This window comes from Exophiala dermatitidis (genome assembly GCF_000230625.1).
Source record: "Exophiala dermatitidis NIH/UT8656 unplaced genomic scaffold supercont1.8, whole genome shotgun sequence".
NCBI lineage: Eukaryota > Fungi > Ascomycota > Eurotiomycetes > Chaetothyriales > Herpotrichiellaceae > Exophiala > Exophiala dermatitidis.
The window spans coordinates 846,046-866,782 of NW_008751653.1; the positions used below are offsets into that span (position 1 = coordinate 846,046).

General features: G+C 51.2%; 7 protein-coding genes across 8 annotated transcripts; 5 read left to right on the top strand and 2 right to left on the bottom strand.

The window, feature by feature from the left end:
- Positions 1-16: 16 nt before the first annotated feature.
- On the top strand, positions 17-1,016 carry HMPREF1120_09045 (uncharacterized protein; the record flags this gene model as incomplete). The annotated part of the gene is made up of 5 exons (XM_009163320.1): positions 17-91; positions 143-218; positions 282-595; positions 678-776; positions 846-1,016. 5 exons carry the CDS (start codon positions 17-19, stop codon positions 1,014-1,016), a joined length of 735 nt encoding a protein of 244 aa, XP_009161568.1.
- A 1,773-nt stretch (positions 1,017-2,789) lies between these two features.
- HMPREF1120_09046 (uncharacterized protein) lies at positions 2,790-4,235 on the top strand (the record flags this gene model as incomplete). Its single annotated transcript, XM_009163321.1, has 1 exon — positions 2,790-4,235. The coding sequence occupies one exon, from the start codon at positions 2,790-2,792 to the stop codon at positions 4,233-4,235; it is 1,446 nt and encodes a 481-aa protein (XP_009161569.1).
- A 15-nt stretch (positions 4,236-4,250) lies between these two features.
- HMPREF1120_09047 lies at positions 4,251-7,131 on the bottom strand. Of its 2 annotated transcripts, none has more exons than XM_009163323.1 (2): positions 5,732-7,131; positions 4,251-5,637 (listed from the first exon to the last, which is right to left on the bottom strand). In XM_009163323.1, exons 1-2 carry the CDS (start codon positions 7,095-7,097, stop codon positions 4,628-4,630), a joined length of 2,376 nt encoding a protein of 791 aa, XP_009161571.1. In that variant the 5' UTR covers positions 7,098-7,131; the 3' UTR covers positions 4,251-4,627. The 2 variants fall into 2 exon arrangements, with proteins under 2 accessions (XP_009161571.1, XP_009161570.1); XM_009163322.1 differs by having other exon boundaries at positions 4,251-5,661.
- A 40-nt stretch (positions 7,132-7,171) lies between these two features.
- Positions 7,172-9,656, bottom strand: HMPREF1120_09048 (glutaminyl-tRNA synthetase). The gene has a single exon (XM_009163324.1). It carries the CDS (start codon positions 9,284-9,286, stop codon positions 7,358-7,360), a length of 1,929 nt encoding a protein of 642 aa, XP_009161572.1. The 5' UTR covers positions 9,287-9,656; the 3' UTR covers positions 7,172-7,357.
- Positions 9,657-9,995: 339 nt separating this feature from the next.
- Positions 9,996-13,964, top strand: HMPREF1120_09049 (cation transporting ATPase; the record flags this gene model as incomplete). The annotated part of the gene is made up of 1 exon (XM_009163325.1): positions 9,996-13,964. One exon carries the CDS (start codon positions 9,996-9,998, stop codon positions 13,962-13,964), a length of 3,969 nt encoding a protein of 1,322 aa, XP_009161573.1.
- A 645-nt stretch (positions 13,965-14,609) lies between these two features.
- Positions 14,610-15,866, top strand: HMPREF1120_09050 (uncharacterized protein; the record flags this gene model as incomplete). The annotated part of the gene is made up of 1 exon (XM_009163326.1): positions 14,610-15,866. The coding sequence occupies one exon, from the start codon at positions 14,610-14,612 to the stop codon at positions 15,864-15,866; it is 1,257 nt and encodes a 418-aa protein (XP_009161574.1).
- Positions 15,867-16,725: 859 nt separating this feature from the next.
- HMPREF1120_09051 (endo-1,3(4)-beta-glucanase) lies at positions 16,726-17,964 on the top strand (the record flags this gene model as incomplete). Its single annotated transcript, XM_009163327.1, has 2 exons — positions 16,726-17,087; positions 17,145-17,964. 2 exons carry the CDS (start codon positions 16,726-16,728, stop codon positions 17,962-17,964), a joined length of 1,182 nt encoding a protein of 393 aa, XP_009161575.1.
- Positions 17,965-20,737: the final 2,773 nt, after the last annotated feature.

A 20,737-nucleotide genomic window follows, 5' to 3' on the forward strand; every position in this document is an offset into this window, starting at 1 on the left:
TGGACGGGTTTCCACGATGAGCACAAGCTCTCTCCGTTCGGAAGGTCTCCATGCGAAGCTCCAGCGATTGCAAGAATATTCAGCCTGCGATGTAAGAACGCCTTCTCCTGCTCAATCATCCGTGGTCCTCTGAGACAGCTAGGTCTCGGATGCTCTCCTCAAGCTCCAGAAAACAAAGTCCGGAGAGGTTTCCCGGGCCGGATATCTCGCGGACATCGGTAAGCCGGCGACATCCGCTACCATAAATATATAACCATGGTTTGACGGTTCCTGGGGGCAAGGGCCTATTGCAACACCACCGACGTCTGCCGAAACAGTGCGGAAAGTCATTGCTCCTGCAAGTACCTTGAAACTGGTGTCGAAACATTCTCCACCTGAAGAAGCACCGCCAGCCGAGCACAGCGTGCCAAAGGGGAGTCATTGGGTTGACTTAACTGAGTCTGGCACGATCCTTGTGATCGACCAGCCTTCGGGCCAAAAGTGTGCTGCTGTAGGAGGCATCATGGCCCAGCGGATGAAAATCAGAGGCCTTGCTGGCTGTGTGGTCGGTGGCCGCGTGCGAGATATGGCAGAGCTCAGAAAATCTGAGCTGCCGGTATGTTTGCCCCTCGAAAGCAGGATTCTCGACTTTTGATCTTTTCTTGCCACGAAGAACCGAGGCGGGCTGACACAGTCAGATCTTTGCTCTGGGCAAATCCACTGTGGGCACGAATGCAGAATCGACGGTGTATGCTCGCAATGTGCCGGTCTCCATCACCGGCGTGACTGTGTCACCTGTATGTCTGGCCTTGCTTCCTCGAACAAGGAGGGAGACTAAATGGAGCAAGGAGGCTGACGATTTCCAGGGCGACATTGTGTTCTGCGACTCGCAGGAGGGTGTGGTGATCATTCCACAAGAGTTGCTGGACGAGGCTTTGTCGTTGATGCCAAAGCTCGTCGCAGCAGACGACAAGGTGAAAGATGCTGTCTCCAGGGGCACGACTGTCGCAGCTGCGTTCAAAGCATTTCGAGGATAGTCGGGTGCGCTAGCCCTAGATTTCACTTCGGTCACGCACAAACAGGAGCCTTGCAGTGGTGAAGCTGCAGAATAAAAAGGCATCTGCGACCCTTCCTCTCACACCAACTTCCGACAACCCTTCTCCTCGCCAGCAATCCTACTCTGTCTGTTTTTTTGTCTTGCCACGTCCTGCACTGCCTGTTTTCATGCTACTGGTGTGCTTGGAGGATCAAAAGCACTCTTTGCCCGCCTGCCTGCGCTGTCTTGCTCTCTTCCGCTGGAACTGTAAGGCTGCTTGAGCATCCAACCAGACTTCAACCCAGGGCTAACCTATGAACAGATATACTAAAAATACACGGCAAGCGACTGACTCATCTTGGCTGTCGCTATTCATCATCCTGAAGACGGGTTCGAAGAAAGAAAAGTAAGCCTACTCTATCCTCTCACTCTCGCGTGTCTTTTGGGACGACCACAACCACAACCCCACATAATCCCTACTCCGCGTTTTCTCCTACCAAGATCTGTACCCTTCCTGCAAGACTGTCTTTCAGATCTGTATTTGCTGACCATCACTACAGTGGGTTCAGAGCCGTCGGGAAAGTCTGGCTGGTATCGACCATTGCCACTACCGAGACCAGCGAGGCCAGCGGACGGAAAGTCTTCAAACAATGAAGAGAACCCTTCTTTGAACCCAGGTCCCGAGTCAGAGTCAGCGGAGAGAAGAGCCGAGGTCGAATCGGCGAGGGACAGAGAACTCGCACAGGATTTTGAGACGGACGAAGACCAGGCCCCACTGCAGTCAACTGGGAAGACTTCCAAGCGCCCTCTTCAGGAGACCGAATTTGAAGTAGAACTCTGCGACGCCACAACAAAGCAGTGGACTGGAGTCACGGACGAGCGTCGCAAGCGGCTCAAAACCAACGAAGGGGGCCGGCAGCAGCGACGAGGCAGCAACGTCGGCATCGGCAGCAGTGGTGCACGCTTCGAGTTGAATGCAGATACTGGCAACTCGCAGGCTACAAGACCTCCCTCGTCTCCGCCTCCAGCTACCAACTCGGCTCCTACTGTCTCGCCATACTTCGCCAACGACCCTGCTCCGAGTGCGCGTCTATCACCACCAGCAGCGTCACCGGCACACTCTTCGGAACCAAGTTCTCCCCCAGCATCTCCTACGCTAGGTCCGGTTTGGCGGTCAAATTTCATGTTCGTGCCTTCCAACGACCAAAAAGAAGCACTCAGACGAAGATGCGTATAGTTCAAGTTGTACGCCGAGGTCAAGGAGCTAAGAAAGGAGTTGCTGAAGAAAGGCACCTGCGCTGGAATGACTAGCACTTTCTTGTTCTTTTGCCACGAGCGGTCACCGGAGGCACAGTATATGCTTCCAGTCAGTAGTATTGAGACGCAATCTACCTCCATTTGAAGCAGATCATTCCTTGTAGCATGAGTAGTACACCGTTGACAAAGGATTGGAGCTGGATCAATCCAATTGCTGTAAATGTTGCTCATATGGCGGACCATACGCTCGTAGTCAGTAGCACTAGCATTACTGGCCAGGTTGTTGACTTTGTGTCTGTGATGTTCGAGTAGATTACCACTAGTATGTAGTAGTATGCCGACACAAGGTTGAGACTGAGGCATGGGATGTTCCCGCACGAGGCTACAGCTTTGAGGGGGTAAAAAAATACAGTATAGCATTGTTTTGTACCCCCTCGCGTCCCACGCGTTAATAGAACACCAACAACTTCTACCGACAACGATCCACGACACGAGCACGGAGATGAAACATGACACCATGGACAATGCTCTCTACGACACCTCATGGGTCTTGTACTCCATAACTCATCTCCCAGCTTCCTTGCATGCCATCATCTTGGACCCAAAGCTCAGTGCCGGCGGAGCCAGAGCCCAAACTGAAGCACTCGGACTCTCAGAACATGCCGCTGCGCTACGCGCCTCACTCGCCAGAGAACAGGAACAACGTCCACGGTACGAAGAAGTTGAAGAACACGAGCGACTGGGTGTTCTGAAGGAATGTACTTGGCGGCTTCTTTTGTCATCGAGGGCAGAACTTGAACACTCAAGTGTTGATGCTCATGGCCGAAAAAGGAAACGGGACCATCGTGATAGTACTGCCGGCGCCAGTTGTCAATCCACCGGCAATCATCATGGACATGCACTCATGATTTCGCTCGTGTACGATAGGACGACATATAAACTCGTCATTTACACCACCGAAAAAACTCCTCAATCTTCAACAAGCAGCAGCCGTCGTGATTTGAGGCCAGAGCCAGACTCCAACTCAGATGCCACCGCCATTTTACTCTGCAAGGCATCGCCATCCGCACTGAAAGCCGTGACGACATATCTGGCAGACACATTCTCATTGGCATTGGCCGATATAACGCCGCTCAGGTTGTCTCCAGCACTGATTCGCTCCACGCTGGAACAGTACCTTGCAACAGTGTCTGTTGCGCTGGGGAGGGCGGCGTTTGCGTCGGCATTGGTAGCCGAAGCAGAGCAAGAATCAGTAGCAGAGGAACACGAACACGAACGTGAACAAGAACGCGAACACCTTCACTCAATATTCCAGTCAATCGTGGGCACATTGCGAATCACCATCTCCTTTGCGCCGCCCGTCGCGCCGAGCTTGAAGACTCTCGATATCACTGTCCCGCCGCGCACGGTGGGTGAGCAATATCGCCATGTGCTCGACGGTTCAGACCAGACGACAAATGACAGTAGACGACCGCAATTTATGGATACTCTTGCAACGTGGATTCGGGACAAGACGGGATTAAATATTGATCCTTTTCCTTCTACGATTGTCAATGGCGACGACAATGATGGTAACGACGACGACGAAGGAAATGCCGCCGTTGGCAATGATACTTCAGTGGCCACTGCAAACAAGACGAAGAAGAATCCGATGAGGCCGCATACTGAGACTGAGACTGAGACTGAGAGCGAGGCTTCTGTCCAAGAACCACCACCGCACCAACCTCCAATGCGCGTCTCTAGAGTCTCCACCGCCGCCTACGCCATATCCGTTGAAGGGCGGTTGAAATTCGCCTCCAAGCCTGTCGAATTAGTTAACGGATTTCTGGGCCTGCTTGAGCACGGCAGTAATGCGGAAGGGGTCTCGGAAGCCAGGCATGAGAATTTCGTCCGTGAAGCGAATCAACAGTTGCTGAACGCCGTGCTTGCTGAAGCTAGGAGACAAGTCAGGGAGGACGGATGAGAGAAAAAGGGGAAGAAGTCATTGCAGAATTTGGCTGAAAGGAACTCTTTTCCTTTCCTTCTCTTTTCACTCACGACGATGATGAGATGATGGATAACGACTTATTGTTTATTATATTCCTATCATTGATACGATACGGTGTTCATCCTTGCTACGGCCGAGGGAGTATTGACTCCTCTTATCTCCCAGAGTGTGGCAATGCAATGTAATACGATCTGATTTAAACGTAAAGCTACTAGACTGTAAAAAACCACACTCTTGAAGACAGACACCGCCCAAAGACACCGTTTTATCAACCACAAGCCCCAATCCAATGTCATACCATATCGTATCATGTCGGTTCATATCTGTATCAAACGCCAGCGGGATGGGCGTGCCTGGGGCATAAAAGGTCAACCGTTCCCGCCAGATCCACTTCTGGCGCCTGAGATGTTGACCCCAGTTGTCAAGGCCACGGTAGCGCCATGTGAAGGTTTCCTGATAGGACTGTTGACACCGCTTCCATGTCCGTTGTTGCTGGGACGGCTGTTGTTGTTGGTGTTAATGTTGTTAGGAATAGTAGTATCGCCACCACCACCCAACCCCGTGTAGACGTCTTCAAACTCGTTGCGCAAGTTATCGACCTGTTTCTGGACGCGGTCAATCTCGACACTGAGATCTTCTACATTGCCCGCCAGGGCTGCGACCTCGTCAAATTTGCGTCGTTTGTTGGCGTCGGCAATCATCTCTTGCACCATGAACTTCTGCTCTTCGAGCACGATGAGACGTTCCCTAAGTGCTTTTTCCTCGGCTTCAAGCTCGCTGACTCGCGATGAAGAGGCGAAACTTGCCACGGAAATATTGGAACTGCTGTCGTGACGCATATGATGGGTGCTGCGGTTGCGGTTCAGGACGGCCAGAGAGGCACGTGGGTTGGAAAATTCGCTACCGCCAGGTCTACTGCTGCTGGCCCCATGCGGCGTGGCATGTTTAAGCACCTTGGGCAGCGATTTCAAGGGGAGCATGTGAAGATGTAGAAACTGGGTGGCGTTTTGGTAAATAGCTTTTTGAAGCTTGAGTTGCGTGGCCGATTGGCTGGGTAGGTCTCTTATCCGCCTTGCTGCCGTGTCGTACTGCGAAAACGAATCCATCAGCCGTTTGCGTGTGCGTGACGCATCTGTGAGCTGGGCGGCAGAGGGTGGCCGGTCCGGATCCTGTAGGGCCTGTAGCAATTTTTGGAATCTCGGCATCAGAAGTCGGATTCCTCTCTCAAATTGTACAAGGTTGTTGTACGCTCGCGTGAATGCCTCGATCGAAGGTGATGTTAAGGATGCCTGAAAGTCTCGATGGGAGAATATCGTGTGCTTGCAGTCTTTGCATAATCGTATGTCGAGCGAGATGGTATCGTCTGGGGGAGGCTTTTCTGTCACGCGGAGGCGGCAGTTAGCTGTTGTATACAAATCAGTATGGGCCGGTCCAGAAAGGGAGATACAGAGGACAAGGAAAACAAAACATACTGGTCGCGACACTGAGGCCGACGAGAGTAGAACATGCGGTGACAGGATCGCCACACACAACCTTCCCGCATGTTCTGCAATGGTGTCGCCGAAATGTATACTGGGTAAAATCTTGCTGACAATATGGACATCGTTGAACCTCGGCGTCATCCTGCCATGCCACGATACTCTGTTCAAGTGCTTTTCGTGGGTCGGTTGGTACCCAATTCAAAGACCATCTCTTGTTAGGAGTTGGCTGTGGGATCTCGTCCGGTGGGTTGGCCAGTAAGTGCGTCAGTCTGGTCAGCCTCTTTTCCAGCCGCGACACTTCCATCTCTTTGTGACTGAGTCTGTTCCGCCTAATAGCCTCAAACTCATTCATCCGGTCACGTTCAACACCGTGTCTGTCCACATACCCCTCGCGACTCTTGTAGCATGTCTCGCAAACCCGATACCATAGACCACGGACTGGCTCATGCTGCGCCGACCGCGACAACTTCATCTGGTACATTGTGTCCTCCTCGCAGAAAAGTTTACCACAATGCCGGCAATTGACGATCCCTGTCGTCGTGGAACCCAGCCTTTTCCCGCATGCCGGATCTGCACATACATCGTTGCCGGTTCGTTTCTGCCAATGTTGTTTCGTGATAACATCGTCCGGGTCTATGATGGTCTGTGTCGGCTTCGGCGGTGTCGGAGGGGGAGCCGAGTCTTTAGCATCCACGGTTGATGCGATCCTTGGTGTCGGAGTACCACTTCGCGAGATGTCATGGTTGGACTCGAAAACATCCAGCCCCTTGAGTTTCTGGTTCAGTACCGCCAGCGGCTGGAACTTTTTCGCCTTGACCATCTGTTGTTTGAACCAGTCCTTGACTTCATCCTGCTGCTCTTCCTCTATCTCCTTGTGTGCGTCATCTAAATGACGATTTAGTTGTAGTAGGGTGACCATCTCCTCGTTGCATATCGGGCAAACCAAACGGTCCCCTGCAGCAGCGGCTGCCGTGGCGAGATCGGGAGCTCCATTGTCAACCGAAATGCGGGCCGCGATATCTTGTGTGTCCGATGATGGTGGTGTAGAGCCATCGCTTGCGGACGTGTTCAAGGACAGGCTCGAGGCCGACGGAGAAATGAGACGAGCGGGAACAGGGGAGGAGGACTTCGGCGGAGGAGCAGGCGGCCCAAGAGTTCTACCGCTTCCCAACACCCTTCCGCCGCCGATGGTGCGCCGGGACATTACGCCGTAGATTTGCTTCCATGAAGCCGGATGAGTTGAGGAGACGACGCACTCTAGATCATCTCTTTCGAGACCGATGTTGGGGGGCGGCCACTTGCTCGTAGTACTCGGCGGAGTCAGGCGGAGTGTCCCTGTCCAGATGGTCCGCCGCATGTCGTGTCACTGCGCAGCATGTCATTTGGGTCGCTGAGTCAGCAACTTTACGAGCACTGCAAGGCTGTATCTCGTCAGGGATGCCAGAAGGGATACTCACGTTAGGTCCTCCCCTTCTGTGCAAGATGAACTACCAGTACTGCATTTGCTAGGTTAAGAGGCTAACGTGCTTTCGAAATCACAGATTAATATCCCAAACTCTATCATTCATCGTTGACCTTGATTGTCCCTGAAAAACATTTCAAGCATCTCCTTGCCGCTCATGCACTCTTTCCCGCGTCCTCCTTGAGGCTCACAATACGATTCAGTACGATCTTTCCAGCTGCATCATCCGTATCTTTATCCAGACAGAAGTAGCCAGTTCTCATCGCTTGGAATCTGACCGACTCGAATCCACAATCGTCCTTCTTCTCTCCAGCCTCTTCAGGCCAGGGCGCCCTCTCTCGAATCTCCTTCAATCCCATTTCGACCACTGCGTTTGGATAGACTTTGAGACTGTCTTCCCTCAAGTCTGCCAAGAAGCTTGGTTCGACTGCATCGGGGTTGTCAGACTTGAATAGGGGATTGAACACACGGACTTCACATCTGATAGGAGAACCGTGCTCAGGCGCATCGGCAACCCAGTGAATATAAGCTTTGGGCTTTTTCGGCTTTTCACCCTCGGCTGGTTTGTCGAATCTGGCGTGGATCTCGGTCACCAGACCAGTGGTTTCATCCTTTTTGAAGCTGGTGGCGACGACTGGATAAGGAACCTTGAGGAGGCCCACGGGTTTTCCCGGCGCCATTCTGAAAAAGTCCTTGCTGTCAACTTCGCGGAAGTCATCTCTCTCAATGTACACCTTCTTCGAGAAAGGAAGTTTATGAGAGCCCATGTCAACATCCCTGGGACCAAACGCATTTTCAAATTCCTCATAATGATCATCTGGCAGCTCATCAATGATGACAGGCACCGGGTCCAGAACCAACATCAATCGGGGGACACTGTTCTCCAAGTATTTCCGCACCGAGTTTTCAAATCGAGCGATCTGAATGTTCGTCTTTGCCGTTGTCACGCCCAACTCGTTGATAAAGGAAAGGATTGCCCCGGGTGGTATGCCTCTTCGTCGGAGGGCCACGAGAGTAAATAACCTCGGGTCATCCCACCCGCCCACGATGCCTTCATCCACCAACTTCTTGATCTTCCGCTTTGACAAGACCGTACCGGTGACGTTGAGGCGGCCGTACTCTCTTTGCATGGGCTTATGCGGCACATCGAGCTTGTTGTTCAGCCACTCGTAAGAGACCCGGGAAAGGATGAACTCCGTGGTACACAGCGAATGAGTGATGCCTTCAAAGCTATCGCACAGGCAGTGAGTGAAATCGTAGGTGGGGTAGATCCTCCATTTGTCACCCGTACGGTGGTGCGGCTTCTCGAGGATGCGGTACGCCACCAAGTCCCACATTTGAGGATTGCCGTCACTAAGATCCTGCTTCATGCGAAGGAACGCTTCTCTAGGCTTGTATTTACCATCTCTCATGGCTCGAAACTCCGCCAGCGACTCCTCGATTGGTCGATCTCGATGACGGCAGGCATAGCGCTCATGCTTGTTCTTAGGATCGGTTCCACCCCGCTGGTCTTTGAGCTCGTCATCTGTACAATGACAGACATAGGCACCGTCCAAGGTAATCAGCTTCTCCGCAAGCTCGTAGAGCTGATCGAAAAAGTCGCTCGAATAAGTGATCCGGGCCGGCTTGAAGCCTAACCATCTCACAATATCTTCGATGGCGGTGAAGTAGATTTCTTCTTCGGCTTCAGGGTTGGTGTCGTCGAATCGTAGGTTGCATTGGCCGCCATAGTATCGTGCAAATCCGAAGTTGATCGCAATGGCTTTGCTGTGGCCAATGTGAAGATAACCATTCGGCTCAGGAGGAAAACGAGTGACAACAGGCTCGTCCGCAGGTCTCTCCTTTCTGACGGCTGCTAACCAGCCCTCTTTGAACATGGCATCTGGGTCAAGAGGAGCTGATGGTGCAGGGTTGGCCGGTTTTGCTGGCTTGGCAGGCTTCTGCGCTGGTGCCTTTGCCTCTTTAGGCGGTTTCGGTTGCTTGGGCGCTTTTTCTTTTTTGGACTTTTTGTCAGAGACAACATTGTCGGTATTCTCCTTGACACGCTCGGGCAAATTCCCGCTTATTTCTGTGGTTTCGGCCATGGACGCGGCTTGCTTGGCTTGACCAACACGGAAGAAAGATGTTTTCCCGCCCTGCTCTAGGATACCTATAGACGATGGCACGTGAGATAAGCTGTGGGCGGTTGTACTGGACGATACAGGAAGGTTCTCCACAGTTTGTCACCAGATATCTTTACTTGCCACTCAAGAATTCAGAGTCAATGTTGTTGAGACGGGGAAAATAATCAGGCTGTTAAGTTGTCTCCGTTCCTGCTGGGGGTAATATTTTTATATTGTCGAGGCTGCGACGCATTCCAGATGTTTCAAGACCGCAGTGAATCCAGGCAAACATGCCAAGGATGACTCAGAAACCGGTACCATAGAATATAGGCTGTCTGACGCTTCACTTTTGTCGGTCATCATGCTTGCTTCGGTGGCTGTTTATGACAACCTGCTCGTCAGACAACCCTATATTTCTGGCGAGTCGGAGCGAGTCTCGGACAGATTGCCTCGTCCGAATGCTTCGGTGCAGACTACCTAGGTACTTTGTAAGGTAGAGTTTCATCGCCATCCGAGTCCATCACGACCAACTTTTTGAAGGACACTCTGTTAATAGGCTCTTGTTCGCCGCCCTTCGGGATACTTATCACTGCAGAGGTTTCCCTTTAGAGTCGAGCTCTTGACTGACGCTCGTCATGGCGCAAAAATCGTACGTGCATGCACCCTTGCCATTACTAGTTTACTGCAATCCATGCTGACCCTATCCTCCAGATCGAAACTCGTGGACAACGAGCAGATATCTGCAGCGAGCCTTCACAACCCCTTGCCCTTTTACCTCAAGGCTTACATATGGCCATTTACCATCCTGTGGCCTATCTTTCTCGCTTTCTACCTCAATGAGGATCTTTACGACGAGTATATAGACGGCCAGGAATGGACTTTTGTCTGGATCGTCTCTCTTGTCACCCTACAATCGCTGACATGGCTCTCTACGAAATGGAGCGTAAATATGGCTACACTCTTCACTACTACCAAGGCCAAGAAAGTGCAGGATGCGCAGCTCATCAAGGTCATACCCGTCGTCAACTCCGGAGCGCCTGCGATTTGCAAATTGGAGCGGGAACAAGATGGAAGAATATCGTTCGTGTTCCAGAAAAGAAGGTTCTTATATTCTCCCGAAAAGGGCACATTTGCACCGCTGTCGTACGCAATTGACCGAAAGGACAAGCCTCTTTTACGGGACTTCCAACTGTCTAAGGGCCTGACCTCGACAGCTGAGATCGAAACACTACAGAAGCATTACGGCGACAATACTTTCGATATCCCTGTCCCTACATTCATGGAGCTATTCAAAGAACATGCTGTGGCGCCGTTCTTCATCTTCCAAGTCTTCTGCGTCGGATTGTGGCTACTCGATGACTACTGGTATTATTCTTTGTTCACTCTGTTCATGTTGGTCGCTTTCGAGAGCACCGTGGTCTGGCAGAGGCAACGGACCATGAATGAGTTTCGGGGAATGAGCATCAAACCCTATGATATCTGGGTGTACCGTGTCGGCAAATGGGAGCAGATCAAAAGCGACAAATTGCTTCCGGGCGATCTCGTGTCTGTGGGAAGGTCGCAAGAAGACTCCGGCGTTGCGTGCGATATGATACTCATTGAGGGCACAGCCATCGTCAACGAGGCCATGTTGTCTGGCGAAAGTACACCGCTTCTGAAGGAATCAGTGATGCTCCGTCCAGGTGACGCGCCTATCGATCCTGATGGCTTGGACAAGAATGCCCTTCTCTGGGGAGGCACCAAGGTACTCCAGATCACTCATCCTTCTGCCAGCGAGGATCCTTCGGAAGCAGTCCCTGCCGTCAAGTCCGGCGTCCCGTCGCCACCAGATAATGGTGCTATGGCCGTTGTTTTGAAGACTGGCTTCGAAACCAGCCAAGGCAGCCTTGTCCGAACCATGATCTTCTCAACGGAGCGGGTTTCAGCCAACAACGCTGAAGCGCTGTGGTTCATCCTGTTCTTGCTCATCTTTGCGCTTGCGGCTTCGTGGTATGTGTGGCAAGAAGGTGTCAGGAACAACCGCAAACGTTCGAAGCTGCTCCTTGATTGCATCTTGATTGTCACCAGCGTTGTGCCTCCTGAGCTACCAATGGAGTTGTCTTTGGCGGTCAATACGAGTCTGGCAGCCCTCAGCAAATTTGCCATCTTCTGTACCGAGCCCTTCCGGATTCCATTTGCAGGACGTGTCGATGTCGCCTGCTTTGACAAAACAGGGACGCTTACTGGTGAAGACCTTGTTGTCGATGGTATTGCCGGCCTTGGGCTCGGCAGATCGGATGTTCCGACCGAACCTGACGGCGCTCAATCTACTGTTACCAAGGTGCCCGAATGCGGCATTTACACGACTCTTGTTCTAGCCACAGCACATGCTCTGGTGAAGCTTGATGAAGGGGACATCGTGGGAGATCCAATGGAAAAAGCCACTCTGAATGCACTGAACTGGAGTCTCGGCGAGCACGACACCCTGACAAGCACACCCCCGCCGAAATCCAAGAAGAAGCATATCTCCACCGCAGGGGCCACGCATGTTGTCCAAATTAAGCGACGATTTCAGTTTTCTTCTGCTCTTAAACGTCAAAGCTCCGTGGCCGTTGTTTCTACGACCGATCCCAAAACTGGACGAAAAGCAAAAGGTACTTTTGTCGGTGTCAAAGGTGCCCCTGAAACTATCCAAAAAATGCTGGTGGAGACTCCGCCCAAGTACGAGGAGACTTTCAAATATTTCACCAGGAACGGCGCAAGAGTCCTCGCACTTGGTTACAAGTATCTTTCCACCGACAGTGAACTTGGTCAAAAGCGTATCAATGATCTGAAGCGTGATGACGTCGAATCTGGTTTACACTTCGCCGGCTTCTTGGTCCTGCAGACTCCTCTGAAGGAAGATGCCAAACGAGCAATCCAGATGCTCAATGAGAGCAGCCACCGAGTCATCATGATCACCGGCGACAACCCACTCACAGCAGTGCACGTGGCAAGAGAAGTCGAAATCGTTGACCGAGACTGTTTGATCCTCGATGCACCTGAGCATGATGATTCCGGCACCAAATTGGTTTGGCGAAGCGTTGATGAAAAGGTCATGATTCCTGTGGACCCAACAGCTGACCTTGATCCTGAAATTCTCGAAACCAAGGATCTCTGCGTTACAGGCTATGCGTTGGCCAAATTCACTGGACAGAAAGCCTTGCCTTCCCTGCTCCGACACACCTGGGTGTACGCACGAGTGTCACCCAAACAAAAAGAGGAAATTCTTATTGGATTGAAAGATCTCGGCTACACCACGTTGATGTGTGGTGATGGTACCAATGATGTGGGTGCACTCAAGCAAGCTCATGTTGGTGTGGCTCTTCTCAACGGGTCTGCCGAGGACCTCAACAAGATTGGTGAACATTTCCGAACGACCAAGATGAAAGAAATCTACGAGAAGCAGGTGCAACTCATGAAGAGGTTCAACCAACCTCCTCCACCTGTTCCGATTGGTATTGCACACCTGTATCCACCAGGCCCCCAGAATCCTCATCATGAGAAGGCCATCAAAGCTCTGGCCGAGAAGAAAGGTATCAATCTGGAAGGTACCGATGCAGAGAATGGTGCCATCGAAACAATTACATCACCGGGCGCTCAGGCAATTCAGCAATCGAATGCAAATCTCACGCCTCAACAACGACGCCAAGCTGAAGCATCGCAGAAAGCCGCGAATTGGGCCGACAAGTTCACGTCGAGCCTGATGGAAAACGAACTGGATGACAACGAGCCGCCGACAATCAAGTTGGGCGATGCTTCTGTGGCGGCGCCTTTCACGAGCAAGCTTGCCAATGTCATGGCCATTGTAAATATCATTCGCCAAGGCAGATGTACTCTGGTGGCAACGATCCAGATGTACAAGATCCTTGCCTTGAACTGTTTGATCAGTGCGTACAGTCTATCAGTCATCTACCTGGCAGGCATCAAGTTTGGCGACGGTCAAGTCACGATTAGTGGCATGCTGATGTCGGTCTGTTTCCTTTCTATCTCTCGGGCCAAACCGGTGGAAGCTCTGTCACGCGAGCGTCCTCAACCGAATATTCTGAATGCATACATTCTGGGATCTGTCTTGGCACAATTCGCCATTCATTGCGGGACCTTGATTTATCTCTCACAATTTGTCTATCGACTCGTGCCGCCGGCAGAGGAAATCGATCTTGAAGGCGAATTCGAGCCATCACTCCTCAACAGCGCGGTTTATCTGATGCAGCTTATTCAGCAAGTCTCCACGTTTGCCATCAACTACCAGGGCCGGCCATTCCGGGAGAGCATCCGGGAAAACCGAGGCATGTACTGGGGATTGTTGGCCTGTTCTTTCGTGGCATTCGCTGGAAGCACCGAATTCTTGCCTGAGCTGAATGAGAAACTACGCCTGGTGCCCTTCACCAGCGAGTTTAAGTGGACCCTCACCACTTTGATGATCGTCGATTTTTGTGGATGCTGGGTGGTGGAGCAGATCTTCAAGTACCTGTTTAGCGACTTCCGGCCAAAGGACATTGCGATCAAGCGCCCGGATCAAGTTGAGCGAGACGAAAAACGTAAGAGAGAACTGGCGGAGAAGGCCGAGCGAGAGAGGATTGAAGCCATTGAAAGGAAGAGAGGCGTGGCCGACAACACAATCACTGCACAAGCGAAGTAGTCTACGGTCGGCGAGATTGATGAAATAGAGCAAGACATGTGATAGTCGACATGTGATAGAAGGCTGCATTCATGATGGGGCGGTGATAGAAATATTAAAATTGTATTACAATGTTATTATTATAGTCGTCCAGAGCCACAAGGGTGTCTGCTCTAGCATTCCAGTACCCATCGGATCACCATCTGGATCTACTAGTAGTGCCACTTTGTGCTCTACAATGTATGACATGTCCGCATTGCTCCTTTGATTCACCCGTGCGTGACCAAGCAGAAGCCGCAGTCGTTCCGGCTGCAGCCAGCTACAATGATACTGGACCAAACTGCCGGCTTCACATATCCGGCTGACACAGTGACTGACAGCTGAAACTGAGGCCAGATGTGGAGAAGTTGCAGACCTAAGCGAATGAACATGACGTTCGAGAGGAAATCGGCAACGTCACTCCGCGCCGGCATCGAGATCCTCAGGAAGAAGAGCAGGCGGCATGCCCTGGGCATGTTCTGTTTGCACAGGCCTTTTCAGTTGTCTTGTGGCCTTGTAAAAGCCTCCTCTGTGAGAACCACAGAAAAACATTGTCAACTACGAGTACGAGTTTTCTAGAGCAGCGACACGACTTAAACAAAAAGTACAACACAGGCCTCCGCCGCCATGCCTACCGCCATCGTGACCGGCGCAACCGGAATCACTGGACATGCCGTAGTGCAGCATTTGATCGAAAGCCCGGAATGGACCAAAATCATCACGCTCAGCCGTAGCCAGCAGCCGACGCCTCATGACAAAGTAACACACGCGACGCTCGACCTGCAGTCGTCGGCCCAATCGATGACGGACTCGTTGAAGGACGTCAGAGCCGACTATGTCTTCTTTTGCGCATACCTGGCACGGGACGACGAGGGAGAAGCAGTCAAAGTGAACGGAGCAATGCTAAGCAACTTCATCGAAGCGCTGCACCACACAGGAGCCATCAAGCAGCTCAAGCGGATCATCCTAGTCAACGGGTTGAAGCAGTACGGCGTACATCTAGGACAGCCCAAGGAGCCGATGCACGAAACCGACCCCTGGTTAGAGGGCGACCCATGGCCGCCCAACTTCTACTATGCCCAGCAGCGGATTCTGGCGGACGCGGCAAAAAAGGATGGCGGCAGTTGGAGCTGGGTGGTCACGTATCCGCAGGACGTGATCGGCGTGGCCAAGGGCAATTTCATGAACCTGGCCACCTCGCTCGGGCTCTATGCGGCCGTCAGCTCGGCTCTGCCAGGACGGGAATTGGTATTCCCCGGCAGCTTGACCAACTACATGGCCTTCAACTGCTGGACGTCGGCAACCCTGCATGCCAAGTTCTGTCTGTGGGCAGCCCTCGAACCGAAAACAGGCAACAATGCCTTCAATGTCATTAACGGCGACACGGAAAGCTGGCAGAACCTGTGGCCGCGGTTGGCGGAGCGGTTTGGCGCCAAAGTGCCGCAGGACATGTTTCCCGACGGCGACGAAGGACAATACAAGAACTTTGAAAAGTCACACACCGAACTGCCCACGCCGCCGCCCATCGTCGTACATGCGGACAAGATAGGGCTGAAACATCACTTTGAAAACAAACACAGCGTCGTCCACCAGCAGATTGACACGGCAAAGTGGGCAAAACGGCCAGAAGTGGTCAAGAAGTGGGAGGAGATCCGCGATCGGTTCGGGCTGGATCAAGAGGCCTGGGACAAGGCAACTTGGGCTTTTTTGACCTTCTTGCTGGGCCGGAATTACTCGTGCGTGGCGAGCATGAGCATGGCGCGCAAACTCGGCTGGACCGGGTACCAGGACACATGGGACGCGTTCGACGAGACTTTTGCCGCGCTTGAAGACGAGGGCATCTTGCCCAAGGCGAGTGAATTGAAGAAGTACCACTCGGGATGATGAGGATAAAGAAGGAAGTCGGATCAGATCGAGGTTTAGGAACAGGTACTTCTGGTATGTCGTTGTCTCTCCATATGTAGGTACAAATAACTCGAATGCCACCACACTGCAATGTCACTGCCAATGGCCTCTGAGGGGGACTTGAAAATGTATGTCTTGGGTTTAGCCGATCTCGTACCGACGCTTGACCATGTCGAGATTAGCGTGAGCTTATCACAGTAGTTGGAGGATCAAGCTTAACCTTATCCAGACCGGCCCCTGGAAAATGTGAAAATCCGTCGAGTCCATCAGCCAATTCGGGCTGTTTTCTTCCTCTCCCGACACTTCAAGTTGTGTGTCTTGTCTGGGATCTGTTACGCGGCCGTGCTCCACCCGCGACGTGTACATTTATGGACACTTCCACTTATCCCAACGTGTCTCGCCTCTGACTCGCCGCGAAACATGATGGCGGCGTCTATCGTGCTTGTTCGTCCCTGAAGCCTGGAACGTGGTTCGACAGTTTCTCCTTCCTGTTATCCGCGGCAGTTCCAGCGTCCAGAACTCAGCCCTAAACGCTGCGTCACTACTAGGTAGGTATCTGTAGCACTCCCAACCGAAATACTAGTAATCTAATCTAAACTCGAAACGATTCGGCTTCTAGTTGATGCCAATGCGCAAGGATCGAGAGGGTGATGCGTCTTTTTGCCTCTCGTTTTTTTTTTCCGCCCCTCCCTTTGTTGAAAAGCCTTGTCCCCCAGGCTCCAGTATCTCCCAAGTATCTGCATATAAGCAATGATTCCCCCTGATACACACCAGGATTGAGTGTGAGTCTCGACTTTGCCTGCTACCCGTACTCGGCCACAAGATAGCCTCGACAGCCATGTCGCACAATTACCATGATGCGGGAAGCGGCAACTACGGCCAACCTCCTCCGTACTCACAGACACAGTTTGGCAGTGGACATGGTGCTGCCAAGTATGCCTCAGTCGACATCCGGGAAGGGGGAGGTCGATCTCGGCTCCATCCCAAGACATGGTCGCGGAAATGTTGGATCCTCCTCGCGATCGGGGCCATCATCGTTATTGTCATTGCCATTGTCGTTCCGGTCGTCGTCAGTCGCAACAATCGGTATCCCAACTATTCCAGCCTCAACTATTCGCTTGTGGCGACATATTCGGGCACGAGCTTTTTCGACAACTTTGACTATTTTACGGGTTATGATCCTGCGTCGGGATTTGTCCAGTACGTAATTTACTCTTTTTTACCTTGACACAAAAACTGTATTGACATATTCTCCAGTTATGTCGACGCCGAAGGTTCTGCCTCGCTGAATTTGACTTATGCGAGCTCAACATCTGCCGTGCTGCGCGTCGATCTGTCCGATACAGACACGACTACTGGTCGGAAATCGGCGAGGATCACGTCCAAGGACACGTACGACAATGGACTGTTCATTTTTGATGTCGTGCATTCCCCCTATGGATGTGCCACCTGGCCGGCCCTATGGCTGTCGGATCCATCGAACTGGCCGACCAACGGCGAGATCGATGTCATGGAGGCGACCAACATGGCCCCCGTCGGCAATCAAGTCACGCTCCACACCACCAAGCACTGCACCATGGGGGTCAAACGCAAGGAGACGGGCAAGGCCTTGAGGTCCAATTGTCTCAACTCCACCGACGGCGATAGCGGCTGTGGTGTCCGAGGCTCGACTGCCACGTTCGGAGAAGAGTTCAACAACAACGGAGGCGGCGTCTATGCCATGGAACTTCGCGACGCCGGCATTCGTGTCTGGTTTTTCGACCGTGACAATATCCCAGATGATATCAATACCTCGACCTCCAATTCAACTAACAGCACCACAACCCCAGATCCTTCCACTTGGTCCGAGGCTCTAGCGGACTTCCCCAGCACAGACTGCAATATTGCCAATCACTTCCGCAACCAGAGTATCATTGTCGACATTGATCTCTGTGGTGATTGGGCGGGGCAGACGGCGTATTTCAATACCCAGTCCGGCTGTTCCGGCACTTGTGTCAATTATGTCAGTGAACAGCCGGGGAGCGCGTACGAGAATGCATACTGGGAGTTCCGCAGTTTCAGAGTCTACCAAGCATAAGGTGTTTGGGTTTTATATGTTTTTATATGATATCGACGACGGAATATATTGTACATTGTTTGTGCATATGCAGTTGGTGTTGGTGTTGGTAGGTTTAGGCGCAGCATTGGGGGGTCGGGGGTTTGTCTTTTGATTAGTGGAGCTTCTGTGCGTATTTGATTACTACACAGTAAGCTCTAGATTGAACGGCCGCTTCATGCTACAGTATGATATAACCTCCATCAATCCCATACCATTTTCGTTCAGGAAAGGGAGCGAGGTCGCTTTACTCGGGCACGTAACGGGGGGCGACACGGAGTGTTGCCTGATGCCCAAGCCAATTCGGGCTTAGGGGTCCCCTTTAGGCCCCGGCTATAGTTGCCCGGCTATAACTCCCTAACCGTGCACTCCGTCAGCACTCGTCGGTTGTTCCCCCCACCGAGTGCACCACAGCGATACGATCGTCCACAGCGATACGATCGTTTTTCTGTAAATTCTGTATACTCTTCATTTAACGCGTATATACACAACTAACGATGCCTACCAACGCTCAATTAATAGAGGAGAAGGTCCTTAACGCCTACGACGCGTATAATCGCGGCGATTATCCCAATATAAAGGCCGCCGCCGACGTATTCGCCGCCCCCGTTCAACGCGTACGTAGACGACTTCGAGGTATACTAGGCGCCAGTATAAGAGGAGAATATAATAAGAGGCTCTCTAACGAGCAGGAGAAGGCTCTCTATACGCTTATAAAGCGCTATAACGATCTCGGGCTATCCCTAAGGCCTCCGATAATTACTTAAATAGCAAATTATATACTACAACTTACGTAGGACGTATACGACGATAACGATAGTTAACCTCGTATATCTCACGAATAGACGCGGCGCTTTCTTAATAGACACCCTAAGTTTATACTTAAGAAGCGAAAGCCTATTAACGTTTATCGATAGTCTATCGAGATAGAGTATTATACCTTAATTGTCGAGTACTTTCGTCGCTTCTAGGCTATTAAAGAGCAATACGCTATTATCGACGATAATATATGGAATATAGACGAGACCGGCTTCTCTATTGGCGTTAGTAGAGCGCACTACGTTATTACTTAGCGTTAGAATAAGAATAAGCGTCTATACCTTCCTAATCCCGAAAATCGCGAGCATTATACGCTAATTGAGTCTATTAACGCTATCGGCGACTTTATCGATCTATTCGTTATCCTCAAAGGCGATATAATTAGCGAGCGCTCTATAACCCTAAGCTTACCTAACGGATACGCGTTAGTCTCCTCCGAGTCGGGTTACTCAAACGACGCTATACTACTTAAGTAGATATATTATTTTAATAGGAGGATAAAAGAACGTATAAAAGGGCGCTATAGGATATTAATAAGCGACGGCTTTAACTCTTATATCGAGTATAGCTTTATTAAATACTACTAGGACGAGAGAATTATACCCTTTTGCTTACCGCCGTACTCGACGCACCTCCTATAACCTCTCGACGTCGTAGTATTCTAACCGTTAAAGTATTATCACGCGGAGTTGATAGATAGCGCTATACGGTACGGAGATCTTACGTTTTAGCGTTATAAGTTCTTAGAGGGCCTTTATACGATTCGTACGAAGGCGCTTTGCTCGTTAACGATTCGCTTATCGTTTAAGAAGATAGGGTTAGTGCCGTTTAATCCGAAGTAAGTACTCGATAGCCTTACTATCGAGAATAGCTCTAACGAGAGCGACGACGACGACGACGACCTATACGTTGATAGTACGCCGCGGAAGAGCATACGTTAGCTTAATGCGTACGCCGATATAATATTAGAGAACGTACGAGACGTAGGTCCGTAAACAGCTACGCTATTTAGTAAGTTTCGCCGCGCCGTAATAGAGCGTGCGTATATTAGCTAGGAGGCGCTTTACTAACTCGGCGAGACTAAGGCTGCTAAACGTGCGCGTACGTTACGAGAGAATCGACGGCGTCGACGTATCGAAACCTCCTTAATTGGCGTTATATACGTCGAGACGGCACGTCGACGCCTTCAGGCTCGTAACGACGCTAAGATATTAGACTATTATAAGAGGCGCCGACCAGCAAAGAGACTATAAAAGCGACTCGTCGACGCAGCTCTCGATATAGCGCAAGAGGCAGAGCGACGTCGACGTACGCCAGAGGTGGCTTAACGACGTCAAGATACGCTCGATAGGCTCGATATATAGGTTACTATCTCTATAAGGCTATTATATTAAGAGTTGCGCGCCGAGGCAACGACAACGAGGTCTTCACGGGATACTATATACTCGCGTATATAAGTTGCTATAGTACTATACTATCGCTGTACAACGTCGATATACGTTCTCAACCGATATTATATCGACGGTAGTTGTTATATATTTAGCACTTTTATATTCTAAGTCGACTGCGTACGGCAACATCGAGAGTACGTCAACCACGACGTCTCGGATGGCAGGTTTTTGTATTCGATGCGATTACAGTACTAATTTACTAGGCTTAGCCATCGCTTATATTATAAAACCATCGTTGTGGCGGCTGTAAACAGAATATATTTCAACTGCGTGCAGAAATGCGATCGTATCGCTGTGGACGATCGTATCGCTGTGGTGCACTCGGTGGGGGGAACAACCGACGAGTGCTGACGGAGTGCACGGTTACTTTATTTTAGCTGAGCCTACTACCTACATTGTAGTAACTTTCGATCCTTTCGTTACTCGACGCGATTCTAGTACTACGAGTATCTACTAGTAAGGAGTACCAAATCGAAAACGAACTC